Source organism: Salvelinus alpinus, chromosome 13 (genome assembly GCF_045679555.1).
Source record: "Salvelinus alpinus chromosome 13, SLU_Salpinus.1, whole genome shotgun sequence".
NCBI lineage: Eukaryota > Metazoa > Chordata > Actinopteri > Salmoniformes > Salmonidae > Salvelinus > Salvelinus alpinus.
The window spans coordinates 27546702-27574004 of record NC_092098.1 but is presented as its reverse complement, the minus strand read 5'-3'; the positions used below and the strand labels follow the sequence as shown (position 1 = coordinate 27574004).

The 27303-nt window shown below is 44.0% G+C and overlaps 1 protein-coding gene across 5 annotated transcripts in view; it reads left to right on the top strand.

The window, feature by feature from the left end:
• Window positions 1-27303, top strand: part of LOC139537473 (polypeptide N-acetylgalactosaminyltransferase 10-like) — a 95639-nt gene that overhangs the window by 51001 nt on the left and 17335 nt on the right. For all 5 annotated transcript variants that reach the window (XR_011667547.1, XR_011667546.1, XM_071338824.1 and 2 more), the window contains exons 5-6: window positions 21784-21969; window positions 22191-22374. Coding sequence is in view for 3 of the 5 variants with exons in the window: in XM_071338824.1 (XP_071194925.1) it covers window positions 21784-21969; window positions 22191-22374 (370 nt within the window). In the remaining 2 variants the exon portion in view is untranslated. The remainder of the gene's footprint in view (window positions 1-21783; window positions 21970-22190; window positions 22375-27303) is intronic.

The following is a 27303-nucleotide window of genomic DNA, read 5'->3' as shown; positions in this document are numbered from 1 at the left end:
TATTTCTGCTTTTTGTGACTCCTGTCTTTGGCTGGAAAAATAGCTGTGTTTTTCTGTGATTTTGCGGTGACCTAACATAATCGTTTGTGGTGCTTTCTCTGAAAAGCCTATTTGAAATCGGACACTTTATTGGGATTAACAACAAGATTACCTTTAAAATGGTATAAGATACATGTATGTTTGAGGAATTTTAATTATGAGATTTCTGTTGTTTGAATTTGGCGCCCTGAACTTTCACTGGCTGTTGTCATATCATCCCGTTAACGGGATTGCAGCCATAAGAAGTTAATGAACATGCACCTGTGGAACGGTCATTAAGACACTAACAGTTTACAGACGGTAGGCAATTAAGGTCACAATTATGAAAACTTAGGACACTAAAAAGGCCTTTCTACTGACTCTGAAAAACACCAAAAGAAAGATGCCCAGGGTCCCTGCTTATCTGTGTGAACGTGCCTTAGGCATGCTGCAAGGAGGCATGCAGACTGCAAATGTGGCCAGGGCAATAAATTGCAATGTCTGTACTGTGAGACGCCTAAGACAGACCTAGAGGAAGACAGCTGATCGTCCTCGCAGTGGCAGACCACGTGTAACAACACCTGCACAGGATCGGTACATCTGAACATCACACCAGGTACAGGATGGCAACAACAACTCCCCGAGTTACACCAGGTATGCACAATCCCTCCATCAGTGCTCAGACTGTCCGCAATAGGCTGAGAGAGGCTGGACTGAGAGCTTGTAGGCCTGTTGTAAGGCAGGTCCTCACCAGCAACAATGTCGCCTATGGGCACAAACCCACCGTCGCTGGACTAGACAGGACTCGCAAAAAGTACTCTTCACTGACGAGTCACGGTTTTGTCTCACCAGGGGTGATGGTCGGATTCGCGTTTATCGTTGAAGGAATGAGTGTTACACCGAGGCCTGTACTCTGGAGCGGGATCGATTTGGAGGTGGAGGGTCCGTCATGGTCTGGGGCGGTGTGTCACAGCATCATCGGACTGAGCTTGTTGTCATTGCAGGCAATCTCAACGCTGTGCGTTACAGGGAAGACATCCTCCTCCCTCATGTGGTACCCTTCCTGCAGACTCATCCTGACATGACCCTCCAGCATGACAATGCCACCAGCCATACTGCTCGTTCTGTGCGTGATTTCCTGCAAGACAGGAATGTCAGTGTTCGGCCATGGCCAGCGAAGAAGCCGGATCTCAATCCCATTGAGCACGTCTGAGTCCTGTTGGATCGGAGGGTGAGGGCTATGGCCATTCCCCCCCCAGAAATGTCTGGGAACTTGCCGGTGCCTTGGTGGAAGAGTGGGGTAACATCTCACAGCAAGAACTGGCAAGTCTGGTGCAGTCCATGAGGAGGAGATGCACTGCAGTACTTAATGCAGCTGGTGGCCACACCAGATACTGACTGTTACTTTTGATTTTGACCCCACCTTTGTTCAGGGACACATTATTCCATTTCTGTTAGTCACATGTCTGTGGAACTTGTTCAGTTTATGTCTCAGTTGTTGAATCTTGTTATGTTCATACAAATACTTACACGTTAAGTTTGCTGAAAGTAAACGCAGTTGACAGTGAGAGGACGTTTCTTTTTTTGCTGAGTTTATATCAACAGGTTTTCCCTGCACTATTGTATTTTGATTCAACTATTTTTTTTTTTAACCCAAAATATTATTTCCTAAATATTCACTTGCTGAAGGTAGAAGAAAGTATGGAGCCTAGCTAGATACAATCTTCAGTGTGAGATGTAATTCAGGACATTATCTAGCAGTAATAGCAGGGTTGTTGTGGCTGAGACGGTGCAGAACATTCCCTTTTGCGTTGTGTTATTAGTATATTACATTTAAACTCCCTATCTAATCAACAGCAGTGTACACAGTCTAGCACTGGACAAGTATTTTCCATGGAGGGCCACATTAGAATATATTTTTGCCATCGTGGTCCAGAATCATATTAGAGGTTTATACGTCATTTGTATGACTGTGTTGACAGATTTATCTACTGTAAATCACGTCCAGATATGCTACTTTTTTAACTTGCACAGAAATAAACCACATCCATGTTCTCCTTTTGGTAGGTATTTTCAATATTAAACATGCAATGAACTACATGGAGGGAAAGTACACTGTGCGTTCAGCACCACGTACAGAACTCTTGTTAACGGGTATGCACAAAAACACAAGAAAAAGAGGGCGCTCAACATTACATTTAAACTACTCAATCAGTGTGAGGAGTGAAGTCTGATGGGCATTGACTAGAGCAGTGAAGTCAGGTATATCAAATCAAATCAAGTTTATTTTATATAGCCCTTCGTACATCAGCTAATATCTCGAAGTGCTGTACAGACACCCAGCCTAAAACCCCAAACAGCAAGCAATGCAGGTGTAGAAGCACGGTGGCTAGGAAAAACTCCCTAGAAAGGCCAAAACCTAGGAAGAAACCTAGAGAGGAACCAGGCTATGAGGGGTGGCCAGTCCTCTTCTGGCTGTGCTGGGTGGAGATTATAACAGAACTATGCCAAGATGTTCAAAATGTTCATAAGTGACAAGCATGGTCAAATAATAATCATGAATAATTTTCAGTTGGCTTTTCATAGCCGATCATCAAGAGTTGAAAATAGCAGGTCCGGGACAGGTGGCGGTTCCATAACCGCAGGCAGAACAGCTGAAACTGGAATAGCAGCAAGGCCAGGTGGACTGGGGACAGCAAGGAGCCATCACGCCCGGCAGCCCCGACGCACGGTCCCAGGGCTCAGGTCCTCCGAGAGAGAGAAAGAGAGAGAAGGAGAGAATTAGAGAGAGCCAAGATTTTCAAAATGTTCATAAATGACAAGCATGGTCAAATAATAATCAGGAATAAATGTCAGTTGGCTTTTCATAGCCGATCATTAAGAATTGAAAACAGCAGGTCTGGGACAGGTAGGGGTTCCATAACCGCAGGCAGAACAGTTGAAACTGGAATAGCAGCAGGGCCAGGCGGACTGGGGACAGCAAGGAGTCATCATGCCCGGTAGTCCTGACGTATGGTCCTAGGGCTCCGGTCCTCCGAGAGAGAGAAAGAAAGAGAGAATTAGAGAGAGCCAAGATTTTCAAAATGTTCATAAATGACAAGCATGGTCAAATAATAATCAGGAATAAAAGTCAGTTGGCTTTTCATAGCCGATCATTAAGAGTTGAACAGGTAGGGGTTCCATAACAGCAGGCAGAACAGTTGAAACTGGAACAGCAGCAAGGCCAGGTGGACTGGGGACAGCAAGGAGTCATCATGCCCGGTTCGCCGTGACGTATGGTCCTAGGGCTCAGGTTCTCAGAGAGAGAGAAAGAAAGAGAGAACGAGAGAATTAGAGAGAGCATACTTAAATTCACACAGGACACTGGATAAGATAGGAGAAGTACTCCAGGTATAACCAACTGACCCTAGCCCCCCGACACATAAACTACTGCAGCATAAATACTGGAGGCTGAGACAGGAGGGGTCAGGAGACACTGTGGCCCCATCCGATGATATCCCCGGACAGGGCCAAACAGGAAGGATATAACCCCACCCACTCTGCCAAAGCACAGCCCCCACACCACTAGAGGGATATCTTCAACCACCAACTTACAATCCTGAGACAAGGCCGAGTATAGCCCACAAAGATCTCCACCACAGCACAAACCAAGGGGGGGCGCCAACCCAGACAGGAAGATCACGTCAGTAACTCAACCCACTCAAGTGACGCACCCCTCCTAGGGACGGCATGAAAGAGCACCAGTAAGCCAGTGACTCAGCCCCTGTAATAGGGTTAGGGGCAGAGAATCCCAGTGGAGAGAGGGGAACCGGCCAGGCAGAGACAGCAAGGGCGGTTCGTTGCTCCAGAGCCTTTCCGTTCACCTTCACACTCCTGGGCCAGACTACACTCAATCATATGACCTACTGAAGAGATAAGAATCATCATTGCTATGCAGACGACACACAATTAATATTCTCCTTTCCCCCCTCTGATAACCAGGTGGTGAATCGCATCTCTGCATGTCTGGCAGACATATCAGTGTGGATGACGGATCACCACCTCAAGCTGAACCTCGGCAAGACGGAGCTGCTCTTCCTCCCGGGGAAGGACTGCCCGTTCCATGATCTCGCCATCACGGTTGACAACTCCATTGTGTCCTCCTCCCAGAGTGCTAAGAACCTTGGCGTGATCCTGGACAACACCCTGTCGTTCTCAACTAACATCAAGGCGGTGACCCGTTCCTGTAGGTTCATGCTCTACAACATTCGCAGAGTACGACCCTGCCTCACGCAGGAAGCGGCGCAGGTCCTAATCCAGGCACTTGTCATCTCCCGTCTGGATTACTGCAACTCGCTGTTGGCTGGGCTCCCTGCCTGTGCCATTAAACCCCTACAACTCATCCAGAACGCCGCAGCCCGTCTGGTGTTCAACTTTCCCAAGTTCTCTCACGTCACCCTGCTCCTCCGCTCTCTCCACTGGCTTCCAGTTGAAGCTCGCATCCGCTACAAGACCATGGTGCTTGCCTACGGAGCTGTGAGGGGAACGGCACCTCCGTACCTTCAGGCTCTGATCAGGCCCTACACCCAAACAAGGGCACTGCGTTCATCCACCTCTGGCCTGCTCGCCTCCCTACCTCTGAGGAAGTACAGTTCCCGCTCAGCCCAGTCAAAACTGTTCGCTGCTCTGGCACCCCAATGGTGGAACAAACTCCCTCACGACGCCAGGTCAGCGGAGTCAATCACCACCTTCCGGAGACACCTGAAACCCCACCTCTTTAAGGAATACCTAGGATAGGATAAAGTAATCCTTCTAACCTCCCCCCCCCTTAAAAGAGTTAGATGCACTATTGTAAAGTGGTTGTTCCACTGGATATCATAAGGTGAATGCACCAATTTGTAAATCGCTCTGGATAAGAGCGTCTGCTAAATGACTTAAATGTAAATAAATGTAAATGTAAATAAGTCTTCAGTAAAGACTTAAAGGTTGAGACCGAGTCTGCGTCTCTCACATGGGTAGGCAGACTATTCCATAAAAATGGAGATCTATAGGAGAAAGCCCTGCCTCCCGCTGTTTGCTTAGAAATTCTAGGGACAATTAGGAGGCCTGCGTCTTGTGACCGTAGCGTACGTGTAGGTATGTACGGCAGGACCAACTCGGAAAGATAGGTAGGAGCAAGCCCATGTAACGCTTTATAGGTTAACAGTAAAACCTTGAAATCAGCCCTTGCCTTAACAGGAAGCCAGTGTAGGGAGGCTAGCACTGGAGTAATATGATCAAATTTCTTGGTTCTAGTCAGGATTCTAGCAGCCGTATTTAGCACTAACTGAAGTTTATTTAGTGCTTTATCCGGGTAGCCGGAAAGTAGAGCATTGCAGTAGTCTAACCTAGAAGCAACAAATGCATGGATCAACTTTTCTGCATCATTTTTGGACAGAAAATTTCTGATTTTTGCAATGTTACGTAGATGGAAAAAAGCTGTCCTTGAAACAGTCTTGATATGTTCGTCAAAAGAGAGATCAGGGTCAAGAGTAACGCCGAGGTCCTTCACAGTTTTATTTGAGACGACTTTACAACCATCAAGATTAATTGTCAGATTTAACAGAAGATCTCTTTGTTTCTTGGGACCTAGAACAAGCATCTCTGTTTTGTCCGAGTTTAAAAGTAGAAAGTTTGCAGCCATCCACTTCCTTATGTCTGAAACACAGGCTTCTAGCGAGGGCAATTTTGAGGCTTCACCATGTTTCATTGAAATGTACAGCTGTGTGTCATCCGCATAGCAGTGAAAGTTAACATTATGTTTTCGAATAACATCCCCAAGAGGTAAAATATATAGTGAAAACAATAGTGGTCCTAAAACGGAACCTTGAGGAACACCGAAATGTACAGTTGATTTGTCAGAGGACAAACCATTCACAGAGACAAACTGATATCTTTCCCACAGGTAAGATCTAAACCAGGCCAGAACTTGTCCGTGTAGACCAATTTGGGTTTCCAGTCTCTCCAAAAGAATGTGGTGATCGATGGTGTCAAAGGCAGCACTAAGGTCTAGTAGCACGAGGACAGATGCAGAGCCTCGGTCTGACGCCATTAAAATGTCATTTACCACCTTCACAAGTGCAGTCTCAGTGCTATGATGGGGTCTAAAACCAGACTGAAGCATTTCCTATACATTGTTTGTCTTCAGGAAGGCAGTGAGTTGCTGCGCAACAGCTTTTTCTAAAATTTTTGAGAGGAATGGAAGATTCGATATAGGCCGATAGTTTTTTATATTTTCCGGGTCAAGGTTTGGCTTTTTCAAGAGAGGCTTTATTACTGCCACTTTTAGTGAGTTTGGTACACATCCGGTGGATAGAGAGCCGTTTATTATGTTCAACATATGAGGGCCAAGCACAGGAAGCAGCTCTTTCAGTAGTTTAGTAGGAATAGGATCCAGTATGCAGCTAGAAGGTTTAGAGGCCATGATTATTTTCATCATTGTGTCAAGAGATATAGTACTAAAACACTTGAGTGTCTCCCTTGATCCTAGGTCCTGGCAGAGTTGTGCAGACTCAGGACAATTGAGCTTTGGAGGAATACGCAGATTTAAAGAGGAGTCCATAATTTGCTTTCTAATGATCATGATCTTTTCCTCAAAGAAGTTCATGAATTTATTACTGCTGAAGTGAAAGCCATCCTCTCTTGGGGAATGCTGCTTTTTAGTTAGCTTTGCAACAGTATCAAAAAGAAATTTTGGGTTGTTCTTATTTTCCTCAATTAAGTTGGAAAAGTAGGATGATCGAGCAGCAGTGAGGGCTCTTCGGTACTGCACGGTACTGTCTTTCCAAGCTAGTCGGAAGACTTCCAGTTTGGTGTGGCGCCATTTCCGTTCCAATTTTCTGGAAGCTTGCTTCAAAGCTCGGGTATTTTCTGTATACCAGGGAGCTAGTTTCTTATGACAAATGTTTTTTGTTTTTAGGGGTGCAACTGCATCTAGGGTATTGCGCAAGGTTAAATTGAGTTCCTCAGTTAGGTGGTTAACTGATTTTTGTCCTCTGACGTCCTTGGGTAGGCAGAAGGAGTCTGGAAGGGCATCAAGGAATTTTTGTGTTGTCTGAGAATTTATAGCACGACTTTTGATGCTCCTTGGTTGGGGTCTGAGCAGATTATTTGTTGCGATTGCAAACGTAATAAAATGGTGGTCCGACAGTCCAGGATTATGAGGAAAAACATTAAGATCTACAACATTTATTCCATGGGACAAAACTAAGTCCAGAGTATGACTGTGGCAGTGAGTAGGTCCAGAGACATGTTGGACAAAACTCACTGAGTCGATGATGGCTCCGAAAGACTTTTGGAGTGGGTCTGTGGACTTCTCCATATGAATATTAAAATCACCAATAATTTGAATATGATCTGCTATGACTACAAGGTCTGATAGGAATTCAGGGAACTCAGAGAGGAACGCTGTATATGTCCCAGGAGGCCTATAAACAGTGGCTATAAAAAGTGATTGAGTAGGCTGCATAGATTTCATGACTAGAAGCTCAAAAGACGAAAACGTCATTTTGTTTTTTATAAATTGAAATTTGCTATCGTAAATGTTAGCAACACCTCCGCCTTTGCGGGATGCACGGGGGATATGGTCACTAGTGTAACCAGGAGGTGAGGCCTCATTTAACACAGTAAATTCATCAGGCTTAAGCCATGTTTCAGTCAGGCCAATCACATCAAGATTATGATCAGTGATTAGTTCATTGACTATAACTGCCTTTGAAGTGAGGGATCTAACATTAAGTAACCCTATTTTGAGATGTGAGGTATCACGATCTCTTTCAATAATGGCAGGAATGGAAGAGGGCTTTATCCTAATGAGATTGCTAAGGCGAACACCGCCATGTTTAGTTTTGCCCAACCTAGGTCGAGGCACAGACACAGTCTCAATGGGGATGGCTGAGCTGACTACACTGACTGTGCTATTGGCAGACTCCACTAAGCTGGCAGGTTGGCTAACAGCCTGCTGCCTGGCCTGCACCCTATTTCATTGTGGAGCTAGTGGAGTTAGAGCAGGGGTGTCAAACTCATTTCGCATCGTGGGCCACATACGGCCTAGGGAGATGTCAAGTGGGCCGGACCATTAAAATTATACCATACTCTGCTATAAATAACCAAAATATCATGTCTTTCCTTTGTTTTGGTGTAAAGAAGCACAAGAACATTAGGAAAATATTGAAATTTAATGAACTATCCTTTTACAAAACATTTCATGAAACACCTCATATTTCCTTAGACAAATGTGCAATTTACTTTTATCATTCACAAATATGCATTGCAACTGATCCCACTGATTGTACAAAGGCACAAAACTTTAATTGGTACTGAAAAATATAGTAATGCACTTTAAGATTAAATGAGACTTTTAAAGAAAGGAATTTTTAAACCACTTACACATACGCATATAAAATCATTTCCTCAGACCCGCCAGCAATTCGTTAATCTTATCTCTTCTCAGTTGTCCTTGCAAGCCGTCATATTTTTCGCTGTGATGAGTCTCGTAGTGGCGTCGAATATTATATTCCTTCAATACCGAAACTTGTTGCATACACACCAAGCACGAAGGTTTTCCGTGCATCTCTGTAAATAAATAGGACGTGGTCCATTTTTCTTTGAAAATTCTACACTCCTTATCTACTTTTCTCCGTTTGGATAACGACATTTTGGCTAATGAGGGTGTAGCGGAGAGGTAGAGACCAAGGTATTAACAACGTCGTAACAAGCAGCAGATGGCGCATTGATACCGTCTGCTGTTTTCAGTCTGTCTCAGTGATGCAGCTTGTCTTCTACTCTGATGGAAAGAGTGCGCCCCTTAGCGGATAATCCATGAATTGCAGCGAATTAAAAAATATTAATTCCATGTCTTTTATGCATTTTTTCCACTTTCAAATTATCCTGCGGGCCTGATCGAACCTCCTTGGGGGCCGGTTCCGGCCCGCGGGCCGTATGTTTGACACCCCTGAGTTAGAGCCTTATCTATGTTTGTAGATAAGATGAGAGCACCCCTCCAGCTAGGATGGAGTCCGTCACTCCTCAGCAGGTCAGGCTTGGTCCTGTTTGTGGGTGAGTCCCAGAAAGAGGGCCAATTATCTACAAATTCTATCTTTTGGGAGGGGCAGAAAACAGTTTTCAACCAGCGATTGAGTTGTGAGACTCTGCTGTAGAGCTCGTCACTCCCCCTAACTGGGAGAGGGCCAGAGACAATTACTCGATGCCGACACATCTTTGTAGCTGATTTACAGGCTGAAGCTATGTTGCGCTTGGTGACCTCTGACTGTTTCATCCTAACATCGTTGGTGCCGACGTGGATAACAATATCTCTATACTCTCTACACTCGCCAGTTTTAGCTTTAGCCAGCACCATCTTCAGATTAGCCTTAACGTCGGTAGCCCTGCCCCCTGGTAAACAGTGTATGATCGCTGGGTGATTCGTTTTAAGTCTAATACTGCGGGTAATGGAGTCGCCAATGCTTAGGGTTTTCAATTTGTCAGAGCTAATGGTGGGAGCCTTCGGCGTCTCAGACCCCGTAACGGGAGGAGTAGAGACGAGAAGACTCGGCCTCAGACTCCGACTCGCTACTCAATGGGGAAAACCGGTTGAAAGTTTCTGTCGGCTGAATGAGCGACACCGGTTGAGCATTCCAACAGCATTTCCCTCCAGAAGCCATGAGAAAATTGTCCGGCTGCGGGGACAGTGCGGGGGGATTTATACTAACGTTACTATCTGTACTTACTGGTGGCACAGACGCTGTTTCACCCTTTCCTACACTGAAATTACCCTTGCCTAACGATTGCGTCTGAAGCTGGGCTTGCAGCACAGCTATCCTCGCCGTTAGGCGATCATTCTCCTGTATATTATGAGTACAGCGAATGCAGTTAGAAGACATCATGTTAAAGTTACTACTTAGCTTCGGCTGTTGAAGGTGCTGCCGAACCATGTCCAGATAAAGCGTCCGGAGTGAAAAAGTTGAATGAGGGAAAAAAGTTGCAAAGCTAGCAAAGTAAAGTTGGCAACAAAACGCACAGCAACAAAACGCACAGCAACACGTCTGCAAATTCAAGAGCACAGGTATAGTTTCTGACGTCGCTATGCACAGGACTGCTGAGAGGTGAGAGTCAGTAAGGGATGATCTGTCCCTTGACTTGTTATATTTCATCACTGAAAATGTCTGTTCACATACATAGGTTGACCCAAACAGTACAAACATCTTCTGAGCATATAAAAATTTAACTTTCATGAAATCACACATTCAATATACCAAATTAAAGCTACACTTGTTGTGAATCCAGCCAACGTGTCAGATTTCAAAAGGGCTTTACGGCGAAAGCAAACGATGCTATTATCTGAGGACAGCACCCCAGCAAATAGACACAGACAATCATATTTCAACCCTCCAGGCGCGACACAAAACGCAGAAATAAAGATATAATTCATGTCTTACCTTTGACGAGCATCTTCTGTTGGCACGCCAATATGTCCCATAAACATCACAAATGGTCCTTTTGTTCGATTAATTCCGTTGATATATATCCAAAATGTCAATTTATTTGGCGCGTTTGATCCAGAATAACACCGGTTCCAACTCGCGCAACATGACTACAACATTTCTCAAAAGTTACCTGTAAGCTTTGTCCAAACATTTCAAAGTACTTTCCTAAACAACTTTTGGTATTTTTTAACGTAAATAATCGATCAAATTTGATACTGGATTAACTGTGTTCAATACTGGAGGAAAACAAAGTGGAGCGTGCTTTTCAGGTCACGCGCCTCTATCAAAGAGTACACTTCTCTCTTCCCTTGTTCTGAACAGTGCTACTTCTTAATTTCTCAAAGGAAAAACCTCAACCAATTTCTAAAGACTGTTGACATCCAGTGGAAGCGATAGGAACTGCAAGAAAGTCCCTTAGAAATCTCGATTCCCAATGAAAACCCATTGAAAAGATTGACCTCAACAACAACAAAAATTCGGAATGGTTTGTCCTCGGGGTTTCGCCTGCCAAATAAGTTATGTTATACTCAGACATGATTCAAACAGTTTTAGAAACTTCAGAGTGTTTGCTATGCAAATCTAATAATAATATGCATATCTTAGCTTCTGGGCCTGAGTAGCAGGCAGTTTACTTTGGACACGCTTTTCATCCGGACGTGAAAATACTGCCTTCTATCCCAAAGAAGTTAAGCAGTTAACCACTTATCTCATTAAGTTGTGTTTTATCGGCCCTCAACCAATCATGCTATTTTGTTAGTTTTCTTGCGTTGTTCATAACTTGTTTTGTAGATAATGTTGCTGCTACCGTCTCCTATGACCGAAAAGAGCTTCTAGACATCAGAACTGGGATTGCTCACCTCAAACTAGATGAAGAGTTTTTCTTCAATGAGTCGGACGCGAGGGATATACTGTTGACACCCGACCAGGCCCCTATCCCCGTGATTCGCTGGAGAAGGAAACGGCGATTCCGAGGCAAAAGATCAGGTTGCCTTGTGAGGACCAGGCGATGAGTGGCTAATCTGCCCTTGCGCTCTGTTCTGCTAGCTAACGTTCAATCGCTAGAAAATAAATGGGACGAACTGAAAACACGTATATCCTACCAACGGGACATTAAAAACTGTAATATTTTGCTTCACCGAGTCGTGGATGAACGACGACATTAAGAACATAGAGCTGTCGGGTTATGCACTCTATCGGCAAGACAGAACAACAGCCTCTGGTAAGACACGGGAAGGGGGCCTATGCATTTATGTAAACAACAGTTGGTGCACGATATCCAAGGAAGTCTCAAAGTTTTGCTCACCTGAGGTGGAGAATCTTATGATAAGCTGCAGACCTCACTATTTACCCAGAGTTTTCATCCGTTTTTTCAAAGCTGTCTATATACCACCACAGAGCGAGGTTGGAACTAACACCGCACTAAATGAGCTGTATTCCGCCATAAACAAACATATTTACGTTAGAAAATACCTAAAGTTGTATTACGAAAGTAGTTTGAAATGTTTGGACAAAGCTTACAGGTAACTTTTGTAGTCATGTTGAGCGAGTTGGAACCGGTGTTTTTCTGGATATATACCCATTTCCTGCTGTTCTGCTAATGGGACCGTTTGTGATGTTTATGGGACATATTGGAGTGCCAACAGAAGAAGCTCGTCAAAGGTAAGGCGTGAATTATATCTTTATTTCTGCGTTTTGTGTCGCGCCGGGAGGGTTGAAATATGATGATCTGTGATTGTTTGCTGGGGTGCTATCCTCAGATAATAGCATTGTTTGCTTTCGCCGTAAAGCCTTTTTGAAATTTGACACGTCGGCTGGATTCACAACAAGTGTAGCTTTAATTTGGTATATTGAATGTGTGATTTCATGAAAGTTTAATTTTTATAGTAATTTATTTGAATTTGGCGCTCTGCATTTTCACTGGATGTTGGCCAGGTGGGACGCTACCGTCCCACATATCCCAGAGAGGTTTTAATTAAGGGCTTATAAGTAAGCATTTCACTGTAAGGACTACACCTGTTGTATTCCGCTTATGTGACAAAGACAATTTGATTTGATTTGAAGGAAGGCTTTTTAGCAGCACCTGGAGATGGCATTACTGTTCCTTTTGTCTGAGACTCATTTGTCATAACTTCTCTCCTTTTGTATTTTTGACGAGTTCTTCACGAGCATGGGCTGCTGTGTTTATGCATGCGCTCATGCAGGCCATCTATAGTCAATGATGTGAGAATGTTTTCATTAAGCTGTAATTTTTTTTGCCTTAATTTGAGTTTATTTTGGGGCGAGCTAGTGCCGCTCCCTGCGGAGCCTGGCTCATTAGCATCTAATGGTATAAATAATATAAATGATAATGTGCCATTTAGCAGACGCTTACACTTGCGTGCATACATTTTACATATGGGTGATCCCGGGAATCGAACCCACTATCCTGGCGCCATGCTCTACCAACTGAGCTACAGAGGACCACCATCTCAAAATAACTGTTGAGAAGTTGGATGGCTTAATGGAGTCATTGTTGTCATCCTTAAAAAAAAGGCCCATTTCCTGCTGTTCTGCTAATGGGAGCAGCTCTGGGGAGAGGGAGACTCCAATCAGGTCACCAGCCGAATGGTTAAAGTAGCCCGCTGGTGACCTGAAGGATGTTGGCTTCACTGTTCACTCTTTAATGGGGAGCAGCTGTCCTACCCCTACAGCAGAGTACTTTGCCTCAATTGCCCCAGTAAAAAAAAAAAAATAACTCTTCGTAATGAGTTTGTGGATGGAAACTCTTCTTTTTTATTGTGCTAAGGAGGATAAGTCGCCCTGGATGAAGGGAGGCAGATCTCTGCTAAACAAATTAATGATATAATGCACTAGAACACATATCTTCCCACTCCTCTGCTCAGAGTTTGGGCTCATGAATATTTCATTGACACATTTTTTCTCTTAGCTGGAAATAATATTTAGAAAATGAACAAACCACAGGGATTTGAGTATCTCAACTGGTTTGAACTCGGAGCGGAGCGCCACAACTTTGTTCCTTTGTGGCTTCAGAGGTTCAGAATTGTGGAATTCGCCATACGTCCTCAGACTTGTTAGTCGTTTGTGAGACTGTGTGAGAGTTTGGGAATGTGTGAATGAGAGAACAGTTGTGGCTGACTGAAAGGTAACGGGACCAGGACGTCTTCAGGTTCTTTGAGCTAACTAGCTCTGTGAGGTATTTTTACCCTTCAACACACACTGTTCCTATGCAAACGTTTGTCACTCCATTCCTGTTAGAAACGCTACTTATCACTTATCAGGCTGGTTTCTATGATTTATTGTACACCTGTGTGTAGTCAATGCTCATCTGTAAAATCTCTTATCATATCCCCACTGCCTGTTTACTCCCTGTGTATTTCCCTCAGTACATGGGGTAATCCAAATCCCAGAATAGGGAGCCTTTCATACTCTCCCAAGCCCATCATCCTTACAGACATAACTTTTAATGGTGGCCACACAAAAAAATCCTTAGCAAATCATAGCAGCATGCCCAGGGAGAGGGGAGTGTGATGAAGTTCAGAAGGACACTTGATTATTTTGCTAGAGGAATAAATTCCGGGCCCCGCTGCAGTCTTTGGTGTGCTGCCAAGCATCTGGGAATGAATCCACCACCTCAGACAGATCCTCCCTGGGCCATATTGCCTCCACTGTAATTGGAAGCTAATTGAATTAAAAAAGTGCATTAGGAGAACATGGCTGTGGGACCAGAGGTTGTCTCTGCTACTGATCATTTGTCCCCAAATGTCCCTGTCTCTCCCATTCCCAGATGTCTCCAGACCACAGCAGTTAAAATCAAAACACTCAGTTACTTCACACTGTAACTCACTGGATGGAACTAATACATTTGTTTTTGTTAGTTTATGCTTCATGGTCATGAAGTTGGTAACTTCTAAGTTACTGGGTAAGAGTGTTTACTGATTTTGGCACTTGACCTTCTTGCTATTTGTTACATAAGGAAAACAGTCATCCCCACACATTGCACGTTGCTTCTGTGTACACTGTGTGTTGTAAAGTTGTTTTGAAAAGGGTATGTTGGTTTAAATTCACAACATGAGTGCATTTGGCATATCAAGGTTGTGTGACTCTGTTGTAGCTAAAGCTGCACATGACTCAAGGGGTCCTTTTATAGACTTGACATTACCAACCTTTTGATATGCTGAAAGACACCACTAAAACCATATAGGCTTCATTAGCAATATTAATCATTGTGAATGTTTTGCCGTTTTGAGTCCCACATAATTGCTGCTGCTTGCGTGACTTGCTTCTCTCATGTTGTTGTGTTCATTCAATTAGCTGTTTGGGGAAATGTGACATGTTCCCCCAAGCAGAAATTTGTATTTGAGGCGCTTGGTAGTAAACGCCTCATCTGTACCGTAAAATTATTCACGTCGATGAAGTCACAGCCCCAATCATATTCCCTGTCCCACATTTAATAAAGTCTAATGTTTTTCCGAGCAGGGTGCCGCTCATTCCACAGATTAATTTCCTTCCCAATTTGAATAAACCGGATGAGTTTTCGGGATAATTTATGTACTTATTAACCATTCATAATTTGACCCCGTAACCTTTTCCCTTAGTCACTCCTCAATGCAAATGTTTGTTGTCTAATCACATGATGTCTGGGGGAGCATGAATTTAAGTTTGTCAGTGTGCTTCAGTCAGAATTAGCCAAAATCAATCTCATAATGGTTGATTAATAACCTGTGATTTATTGACAGTGCATATGGGGGGACCTGCCCTCATCTTCCCTCATAGTCCTTGTTCCAATGTCAAACTAGAGCTCAATCTAGAATATTCTAACAGCCTAGTACATTGCTAAACCAAATGCAAATGTAAGTGAGTATTGACTTCAAACGTTGTTGCTGTGCCCACCATATGGCGTTTTTCTTTCTCCCGGACCTTTATCTGTTGTTGTTGCAGTGTTGTTCTACCACCGCCCAGGTGTTTCACTGGCTGATCGTGGGGGTTGTGTAACAGATGGGAACTTGAGGACTTTGGTGATTCTGATATTTGATACTGCGATCCATGGAGATGGTTTTTAATTTGGTCAGTGCAGGTTCCCTAAAGAGCTGACAGCAGACAGTCTCACTACCCACAACACATCCTGCCAAAAAGAGAGTGGGGGAGGTGGGATAAAGATGGAAAGCTGGAGAAAGTGAGAGTGAAAGATTGAGAAATGGAGTGAGAAGTAAAGAGAGAGGTGGAGAAATGAGAGAGCGACAGATTGAGAAACCTGGCCCAGCTGTCACTTTGGATCAAGTCTACCCTTCCAGAGCATTGGGCAGGCGAAAAGACGAGCCCCGGACCAGTGAGAAATCAGACCGAGAGGTTTAAGCACACTTTGTGAGCCACTTTTAGTAGCCCAGCAACCGTTTTAGAAAAAGTTTTGAAAGGGTCATTGCTTTCCCCCCGATCTTTGGAATCCAATTTGTGGCTGCCAAGAAGGGGAGGCCAGTGACAGACTCCCATTTGTAATGCGTGGCCCTTGTTGCCTAGTGTCTGAGGGGAGCAGCCCAGGTGATTTTTTTTTTTTTATATACCCAGTAATTTTGTGGAAGAGCCTCCTTTTTGATCCACAGGGTCCCAATATGAAATTATTCTGTTTGGCTTGTCCATTTATCAGGCAGCGTTGGAAATGGTCCCCCCGGCATTGCCTTCCCATCCTCTGCAATTCATTACATTGTATTACTTTTATAGTAGATATGATTCTGGGGCCCTTCTTCCAATTCCAGCCCTGACGGCCGACACAAATGCCTAATGTGATGCATTATCATTTTTCTCTACTGCCGCCGCTACCGCCGTGTTTGAATGAATCTTGCTTTAGTGCTGACAGTTAAAATGCTGTTCACCTGATTGCGGAGAGTTTGGTGGTGGGCGGTGGATGTCTCTCTCATTCCCTCCTTTGTTAAACTCAGCCATTGTGTCCTCCCATAAAAGGTTGTCTGTTAAAGGGGCCTCGTGCTTTGTGCTTATATTGTACAAGGCCCAGGGTAAGGCCATTTTAATGAAAGGAGGAGTGTTCTGTGTGCACAGTGAGTGGTTACAGTTCTATTCACACTCAACTGGACCCGGGAAAACCCTTTATATCAGCAGCCTCTGTGAACTTAAAAATCTATAAACTACCATTATATGGACACTTTACCAAATAAAATTACTCAAGGTCCCTCCCAGTTAAGATTGTTTGTAGCAAAACAACTTCTAAATGCAATGAACCTGCCATACATCCAGTTTTCCAATAACTAATAAAGGGTATAGATAAAAATGTGGTATGTACTCATGTAAAACACACAACTCCAGCTTTCACCCTATAAGTTTCACTGTGGTGTCAGAAGGAATAACTCAGTCATGTGTCTGGGCACTGCTGAGAGAAGGATGGTGAAAGAGAGGGGAAATGAGGGAGAGGGAACACTGGAGAGTGGGAGAATCCGACTGATTTAATTACTGGCCTGCTGGAGTATAATGAAGACAGGATATGGGGCTCTCCTCTGTGGCTGGAAGAGGGGGGTGGGGGGGCAGGAGATTTTATGGAAATTTGCCTGCAATCGCCTTAATCCATTATTTGAGAGCCTTAATGTGAATTTGATGTCATCCGTGTTGAGTTAATTCGGTTGCACATATAGATGTTGATTATGTCTCCACTCGGCACAGACAGAAGAGGACTGGCCACTCCTCAGAGCCTGGTTCCTCTCTAGGTTTATTCCTAGGTTCTTTCCTTTTCTTGTTAGTTTTTACTAGCCACCGTACTTCTACATCTGCATTGCTTGCTCTTTGGGGTTTTAGGCTCGGTTTCTGTATAAGCACTTTGACATCTGCTTTGTAAAAGGGCTTTATAAATACATTTGATTTGATTAATGTATTTCTGTTACACACTGACCTTGAACAACAAGTCCATATAAGTCATGTTATATTATCCAGTCAGAATGGCCAGTTTGTTATTGTAATAGAGAATGTTTTCTCTCAACTGAATGTAGATCTAGATTTAACTTGCCTGATATTTTTACATTTTTTATTGAAATGCATATGGAATGGGAATTGGGAAACTTTGTTTTTTCCCATAGCATTTTCTTCAGGAAGATTTGCTGTTTGACATGTCAGAGGAAGTGAATAAAGGCTGTGTCCCTGAATAATGTTTATTTTTTTATTGACTTGTCACAACTAACTTGACGTCAGGCCTGAAGATTTATAAACTCCTATTAGAGTGGATTGATTTATCTTTGAGGCGTTGTAGCTACTGCTCTGAAGATAGATTTGAGATTGGGAGAAAAGTATTGAAAAAACACAGCTACCAATAACTTGTTTTTCTTCCTTCTATGCGAGAGTTCTTCTTGAGGCTATTTTCTCCTCTATGCATTACATCTATAAAGGAATGGTTAAATACCTTTTATCACAATTAAATATGTTCTCTTGTGCTTAAAACATTGCTAATATGTCAGCAATTGCCTTAGTAAAGATACTCACTGAAGGGTGAATGCAACAAAAGAAGCTATGCGAGTTCTGTGCTGTAAAGGTCTTAAGCATTGACTGTAAAATAATAAGGTCTCGAGGGATAAGTGTGTGCACATGTTTGTTGTAGTAGCCATCCATGTCGGTTATGCCTGTGCACTTTTTCTTCATATTCAAGTATAGAAACATGCTTTTGTAAGCAATCTCACTGCAGTGCTTCAAGGTCTTCTATGGTCATGTCTTCATGGGTACCGTTCCTCATAAACTACTCTCCATGCCCTGGCTATGAATTGTGCTCATGAAAAATAATGGCCTCGGAAACATGACCGAGGCAGACACAATGCAGACACAGATAGCTAGGTTAATTACAGCCACAGCCAATCAGTGGTTGAAAGCTTGTAAAGCTAACGTCATGGCACATGCAAACTTATTCACTTGCAAAATACACTTATTGAAAAATATCTTAAGCAGGCTCCTTCTAGCTAACTACCAATTTTGTGTCTGGTGGGGACGTTTACGCCAGGGGTTTCCATCATCATGATGTGGTCGGTGACAGTTTGCTTCTTATCTTGAATATCTTGAAAACTTGACTGCTGACATTGAAAACATTTTAGGACTGTATAAACAGTGAAGTTTCCCATTTTAAATGGTTATGTTACTTTCATGATGGTCTTATCCAGAACTGACAGTTATATGGTAATTATACAATGGGTGGGTCTCATCCTGAATGCTAATTGGTTAAAACTGCATTCCAGACGGTGTCTATTCCACAAGTTACCACCGCTTAAATCTATGAAGTTAAAATTCTTATTTACTCTCTTCAGTCTAACTGCGTAATCCACTGTCTCATCAGCCCAGCCAGGCAAATTATACATTTGATCTCCACTATAAAAAGCATTTACACATTATCTCACATTTCTTTTAGGCTGTCTGTCTCTGACATTTGTTTCAATATTCAAATTTCGATCTCCAGATGTTCCATAGTAATGAACGCGTCAGGATGAGGCAGGGAGAAATCATGAATCAGCATAATTTTGGGGGATATTTATTCAAAGACCTATCAATAGAAAACAGGTCAAACTAAACAAAGTGCAGCTAGCTTGTCTTTCCAGCTTCAGTTTGAAGTGACTGTGTTAGCTGTGTTGTTGGCTAGCTCCTCTGAACAAAAGTGTCCTGACGAGTGAGTATATTTTCTATGCCAAGTGAAATCGCGCCTCATTAGCTCATTGTTATGGAGGTATCCAAATAAATGTCACTAGAAAACAGTTTATGCAAATGCAGCTACTTCGCAGTTATTCTGGCTGCACTTTTTGAAGTGACTTAAGTTAGTCGTAGTTGGCTAGCTAGCAAGCAAGGAATAAGGGCTGGCAACGGAACATTTAAAACAAACGACTGGGTCGCGTCCATAGATACAGAACAAAAAGACTGAACTAGAGGTCGACCGATTATTGGAGGACCAAAAAAAGCCGATACCGATTAATTGGCCAATTTTTATTTATATATATGTATTTGTAATAATGACAATTACAACAATACTGAATGAACAATGAACACTTTATTTTAACTTAATATAAAACATCAATAAAATCAATGTAGTCTCAAATAAATAATGAAACATGTTCAATTTGGTTTAAATAATGCAAAAACAAAGTGTTGGAGAAGAAAGTAAAAAGTGCAATATGTGCCATGTAAAAAAAGCTAACGTTTAAGTTCCTTGCTCAGAACATGAGAACATATGAAAACCGGTGGTTCCTTTTAACATGAGTCTTCAATATTCCCAGGTAGGAAGTTTTAGGTGGTAGTTATTATAGGACTATTTCTCTCTATACCATTTGTATTTCATATACCTTTGACTATTGGATGTTCTAATAGGTACTTTAGTATTGCCAGCCTAATCTTGGGAGTTGATAGGGTTGAAGTCATAAGTAGCGCTGTAAAGTGCTGTTTGAATGAATGCTTACGAGCCTGCTGCTGCGTGCCACCTCTCAGTCAGACTGCTCTATCAAATCATAGACTTAATTATAATATAATAACACACACAAATACGAGCCTTAGGTCATTAATATGGTCAAATACGGACACTATCATTTCGAAAACAAAATGTTTATTCTTTCAGTGAAATACAGAACCGTTCCGTATTTTATCTAACGGGTGGCATCCATAAGTTTAAATATTGCTGTTACATTGCACAACATTGCACAACCAATGTTATGTCATAATTAAGTAAAATTCTGGCAAATTAGTTTGCAGCGAGCCAGGCGGCCCAAACTGTTGCATATACCCTGACTCTGCGTGCAATGAACGCAAGAGAAGTGACACAATTTTCCTAGTTTAATATTGCCTGCTAACATGAATTTCTTTTAACTAAATATGCAGGTTTAAAAATATATACTTCTGTGTATTGATTTTAAGAAAGACATTGATGTTTATGGTTAGGTACATTCGTGCAACGATTGTGCATTTTTCCGCAAATGCACTTTTGTGAAATCATCCCCCGTTTGGCGAAGTTGGCTGTCTTTGTTAGGAAGAAATGGTCTTCACATAGTTTGCAACGAGCCAGGTGGTCCAAACTGCTGCCTATACCCTGACTCTGTTGCACAGAACGCAATAGAAGTGACACAATTTCCCTAGTTAAAAGATATTCATGTTAGCAGGCAATATTAACTAAATATGCAGGTTTCAAAATATATACTTGTGTATTGATTTTAAGAAAGGCGTTGATGTTTATGGTTAGGTACACATAGGTGCAACGACAGTGCTTTTTTCGCGAATGCGCTTGTTAAATTACCCGTTTGGCAAAGTAGGCTGTGATTCAATGATAAATTAACAGGCACCGCATCGATTTTTATGCAACGCAGGACAAGCTAGATAAACTGGTGATATCATCAACCATGTGTAGTTAACTAGTGATTATGTTAAGATTGATTGTTTTTTATAAGATACGTTTAATGCTAGCTAGCACCTTACCTTGGCTCCTTGCTGCACTTGCATAACAGGTAGTCAGCCTGCCACGCAGTCTCCTCATGGAGTGCAATGTAATCGGCCATGATCGGTGTCCAAAAATGCAGATTACCGATTGTTATGAAAACTTGAAATCGGCCCTAATTAATCTGTTCGACCTCTAGACTGAACGACTGGGTCGAGTCTCTGGCAACCGAACCAATCGAACAACCAGCCGGCTTGGGTAGCAACCCTAGATTTGTTTTGGGACTAAACTTGAGCTTGCACACACCCAAAGATAATTATTTTATGTAGAGGTGCTTACTAACGGCGAATAAACTATATAAGCTATAAAAAAATATGGAGTCACATTATATATAAACTCCCGGTAATTTATTGGGTAAATCACCAACGTTTCGGCATCACTGTGCCTTCTTCAGGGTGAAATGTTGGTGATTTACCCAATAAATTACTGGGAGTTTATATATAGAGTGTGCAACTCAATTTTTTTATATCTTATGGTAACACGTTGTATAAAAGTTATAATGCCCTCGAAGCCGGTGTTTGGAGGATATATTGAAACTCAACTTCATCTTGGGCCTAACAACACCCGTGCCAATATATCCTCAACACCGGCTTCTTGGGGATTATCACTTAATTGTGCCAGACCTACTGTGTGATCCTCTGAATTTGTGTGTGTTTGAGTGCGTGTGTGTTCATGTCTGTTCTTTTGTATTGATGGGTCTCCTTCAGTGCTCCTGGAGGCCTTACTAGAGGGATGCAGTGTGTGCATATGTGTGTCTGCATGCATGTTCGTCTGACTGTGTTGTAACCCCCCTCTCTCCTGTCTCTCTCCCTGTAGAGCACCTAAAGGGGTCTCTGGAGGAGTACATGGTGCGGCTGCCCAAGGTGAGGATCCTGCGTACCAAGAAGAGGGAGGGTCTCATCAGGACCCGTCTGCTGGGGGCGGCAGCTGCCAATGGAGAGGTCATCACCTTCCTGGACTCCCACTGTGAAGCCAACATCAACTGGCTGCCCCCGCTGCTGGGTGAGTCATCCTGTTAGCAAAGCATTGCGCAGTGTGCTCTATGTAGTTTCTTTCTGGTCATTCTGTGGTAGATGAATATACTAGAATATATATTACTCATCTGTACAATGTGCCTATTACCTTGTCCAAAGGGGGCAACATTGTAACACTGATGTTTGACTTAGGCCGTATACCGCTTTCTGTCTGGTTCTCTTTCTCCCCACTCATGCTCTATCTCTTAGACCGTATCGCCGACAACAGGAAGTCCATCGTGTGTCCGATGATCGACGTGATCGACCACGACAACTTTGGCTACGAGACGCAGGCGGGTGATGCCATGCGAGGGGCGTTTGACTGGGAGATGTACTACAAACGCATCCCCATCCCCTCGGAGCTGACAAAAGATGACTCTAGCGAACCCTTCGAGTGAGTCACGTGACCAGACAACACATCAGGACCCAACAAATCAGCACATTTAGAATGATCCCATTTCTAGTCACCAGATGCCACACAGTTTGAGTCGACTCATTTTCTGTGTGATTGACAGTGCAGTAGCATGAAATTAGAAGTGGGTTAGATGGACTGACAGAGAACATATTAGGGGGCAAACGTCCATGCTGGCCCCTGGGTGTGAAAGCCTCTAAATCCCTCCATGCCTCCTGGCCTGATGGGCAATATGCTCCCCTCCCCTTTCATTGCAAGATGACACAAGGATTCTCTCGGCTCCACACTTTTGTGAGCGCTCCCTCAGAGGTCAATAGAATGAAATTGGGAATATCGGCTTTGCAATTTGAAGCAAAACTAAATTGTGACTGAATATTCATGGTCGATTTAAATGGAATTCTAATTCTTGCAGAGCGACACAGGATAGTGTGATGAAAATTTGAGGGGAGGGCAGGAAGGAGGGAGGGGTGGAATAGAAACGACGTGGTGCCAGTGAGGGAGCAACCTCAGCTGAGCAGTCCTCTTCTGATAAATGCTTTACATAAGACATCCCTTTGTCTCCACGGCTACCTTCCTTCCTTATCTGTGCGGCGCAGCCTCTGGGTTCATGCTGTTGAATGCCAAAGACTTCTGCCATTTGAATGCCCCCAAACAGATGTAATTCAGCATACCAGACATTAGAGCTGGGAATTTCCAGGGACCTCACGATACGATATCACGATACTTAAGTTCCGATGCGATATGTATTGCGACTATCACGATTCTATATGTATTGCAATTCGATAATGCGATTACATAGCAATTTGATGTTCCAAACATATTGCTCACTATATGTCTGCTGCAGAGAGACAAGGGAGAGCATGAGAAAATTTGTTTTGATCAGTCATAGAAATTAAAGTCTAAAACATGTTGGCTCGCTATTTAAAAAGATGGAGAACAAGCTATAGGATGAACATTACCAGAGTTTTGGCGCCGATACAGCCGACTAGCTCTAGCTAACGCTACCTAGCAGAATTATTTTTTTTTCTCCCCCCGATCGTTACTTGGAGTCAAAGTTTCAATATAATATCTTGCAAAATAGTATTGCGATATGTAACTATCGATCCCCCCCCCCCCCATCACTTCCAGACTCAAACCACTTACCCTTGGGGGAAAAAAATAAGGAAAAAAATAAGGAACTTGGCTTTTGCCGTCCTAGATACTTTTCATGAAGATTGGGAAGCACCGGAGTGCTCTGAGCTCCCAGCCTTCCACTGTCTGCCCTGTTTCCTTAATTGATCATTCTAACGGAGAAGTTTAGGACCCAGACATCTTCCTGCCCGGCTTTCTTACGAGTCACTCGAACATCTAACTTCTTTCTCCCCTCCAATATCCATCCAGAGAGGGTTCATCTCTGCCTCCAATTTAGAGTTGAAGGGGGCCGCTAGTTGCCATGACAGCCTGTAGTGTCTATGTGGAGACTGTAGCCTACCTGTTTAATAGTCTCATTGTCTCCCTCTGACAGACCTTCCAGTCAGGGACACGTCTCCAGTAATAAGGATGCCATTCAGGGTCCCCCCCAAATTCTGAACAAATCCTGCCTGCCTGGTTCGTCAATTAACACACTACGTTCATAATTACCCCTCTGCAACTGATTTATTAGAACCCCATCAGATAAGTTTGAATGTCATGAGAGTGACAGCACATCAAATCACGGAGGGGCAAATGATTACTACCATTTTGGCCCCAGTTGAATACACACATAACGAAAACTTACCAAACTATGCATCTCTGACACACGCCTGACCTCTGACACACACACACAAGTTTTGACATGAGTATGTTTTTCCTTGGGATTCTCAACAAGATTTCAAATCAAATTTTATTTGTCCCATGCGCCAAATACAACAGGTGTAGACCTCACAGTAAAATTCTTACTTACAAGCCCTTAATAACCAACAATGCAGTTTTAAGAAAATACCCCCCCAAAAAAGTAAGAGATAAAAAATAACAAATAATTAAAGAGCAGCAGTAAATAACAATAGCGGGGCTATATACAAGGGGTACCGGTACAGAGTCAATGTGCGGGGGCACCGGTGTTGAGGTAATATGTACATGTAGGTAGTTATTAAAGTGACTATGCATAGATAATAACAGAGTAGCAGCAGTGTGGGGGGGGGTGCAAATAGTCTGGGTAGCCATTTGATTAGCAGTTCAGGAGTCTTATGGCTTGGGGGTAGAAGCTGTTTAGAAGCCTCTTGGACCTAGACTTGGCGCTCCGGTACCACTTGCCGTCCGGTAGCAGAGAGAACAGTCTATGACTAGGGTGGCTGGAGTCTTTGGACCCATGGACCCTTGCCAAATCTTTTCAGTCTCCTGAGGGGGAATACGTTTTGTTGTGTCCTCTTCACAACTGTCTTGGTGTGGTGTGCTTGGACCATGTTAGTTTGTTAGTGATGTGGACGCCAAGGAAACTCTCAACCTGCTCCACTACAGCCCCGTCGATGAGAATGTGGGCGTGCTTGGTCCTCCTTTTCCTTTAGTCCACAATCATCTCCTTTGTCTTAATCACGTTGAGGGAGAGGTTGTTATCCTGGCACCACACGGTCAGGTCTCTGACCTCGTCCCTATAGGTTGTCTCATTGTTGTCAGTGATCAGGTCTACCACTGTTGTGTCATCAGCAAACTTAATGATGGTGTTGGAGATGAGTGAGTGAACAGAGGTTACAGGAGGGGACTGAGCATTCACCCCTGAGAGGGCCCCGTGTTGAGGATCAGCATGGCGGATGTGTTGTTAACTACCCTTACCACCTGGGGGCAGCCCGTCAGGAAGTCCAGGATCTGGTTGCAGAGGGAGGTGTTTTAGTCCCAGGGTGCTTAGCTTAGTGATGAGCTTTGAAGGTACTATGGTGTTGAACGCTGAGCTGTAGTCAATGAATAGCATTCTCACATAGGTGTTCCTTTTGTCCAGGTGTGGAGTGCAATTTGAGATTGCATCATCTGTGGATCTGTTGGTGCGGTATGCAAATTGGAGTGGATCTAGGGTTTCTGGGATAATGGTGTTGTGAGCCATGACCAGCCTTTCAAAGCATTTCATGGCTACATGGCCGTGGCGTTGATGGTTTAATTGTTTCTGTGTTCAGAGAACCCCCGTGTAAGCCTGCAGTTAACTCCCAAATTGATGAGTCTGGTTGAGTAATAAAGCCTTCAACTCGCACAAACAGTCTATAAGCATTCGCGTGAAACTGAAAGCGCGAACCACTGCTTTTAACCAGGGCAAGGTGACCGGAAGCATGACCGAATACAAACAGTGTAGCTATTCTCTCCGCAAGGCAATCAAACAGGCTAAGTCCCAGTACAGAGACAAAATCGAGTCGCAATTCAACAGCTCAGACACAAGAGGTATGTGGCAGGGTCTACAGTCAATCACGGATTACAAAAAGAAAACCAGCCCCGTCGCGGACCAGGATGTCTTGCTCCCAGACAGGCTAAACAACTTTTTTGCCCGCTTTGAGGACAATACAGTGCCACTGACACGGCCCCCTACCAAAACCTGCGGGCTCTCCTTCACTGCAGCCGAGGTGAGTAAAACATTTAAACGTGTTAACCCTCGCAAGGCTGCAGGCCCAGACGGCATTCCCAGCCGCGTCCTCAGAGCATGCGCAGACCAGCTGGCTGGTGTGTTTACGGACATATTCAATCAATCCTTATCCCAGTCTGCTGTTCCCACATGCTTCAAGAGGGCCACCATTGTTCCTGTTCCCAAGAAAGCTAAGGTAACTGAGCTAAACGACTACCGCCCCGTAGCACTCACTTCCGTCATCATGAAGTGCTTTGAGAGACTAGTCAAGGACCATATCACCTCCACCCTACCGGACACCCTAGACCCACTCCAATTTGCTTACCGACCCAATAGGTCCACAGACGACGCAATCGCAACCACACTGCACACTGCCCTAACCCATCTGGACAAGAGGAATACCCATGTGAGAATGCTGTTCATCGATTACAGCTCAGCATTTAACACCATAGTACCCTCCAAACTCGTCATCAAGCTCGAGACCCTGGGTCTCGACCCCGCCCTGTGCAACTGGGTCCTGGACTTCCTGACGGGCCGCCCCCAGGTGGTGAGGGTAGGTAACAACATCTCCACCCCGCTGATCCTCAACACTGGGGCCCCACAAGGGTGCGTTCTGAGCCCTCTCCTGTACTCCCTGTTCACCCACGACTGCGTGGCCATGCACGCCTCCAACTCAATCATCAAGTTTGCGGATGACACTACAGTGGTAGGCTTGATTACCAACAACGACGAGACGGCCTACAGGGAGGAGGTGAGGGCCCTCGGAGTGTGGTGTCAGGAAAATAACCTCACACTCAACGTCAACAAAACAAAGGAGATGATTGTGGACTTCAGGAAACAGCAGAGGGAGCACCCCCCTATCCACATCGACGGGTCAGTAGTGGAGAAGGTGGAAAGTTTTAAGTTCCTCGGTGTACACATCACGGACAAACTGAATTGGTCCACCCACACAGACAGCGTTGTGAAGAAGGCGCAGCAGCGCCTCTTCAACCTCAGGAGGCTGAAGAAATTCGGCTTGTCACCAAAAGCACTCACAAACTTCTACAGATGCACAATCGAGAGCATCCTGTCGGGCTGTATCACCGCCTGGTACGGCAACTGCTCCGCCCACAACCGTAAGGCTCTCCAGAGGGTAGTGAGGTCTGCAGAACGCATCACCGGGGGCAAACTACCTGCCCTCCAGGACACCTACACCACCCGATGTCACAGGAAGGCCATAAAGATCATCAAGGACAACAACCACCCAAGCCACTGCCTGTTCACCCCGCTATCATCCAGAAGGCGAGGTCAGTACAGGTGCATCAAAGCAGGGACCGAGAGACTGAAAAACAGCTTCTATCTCAAGGCCATCA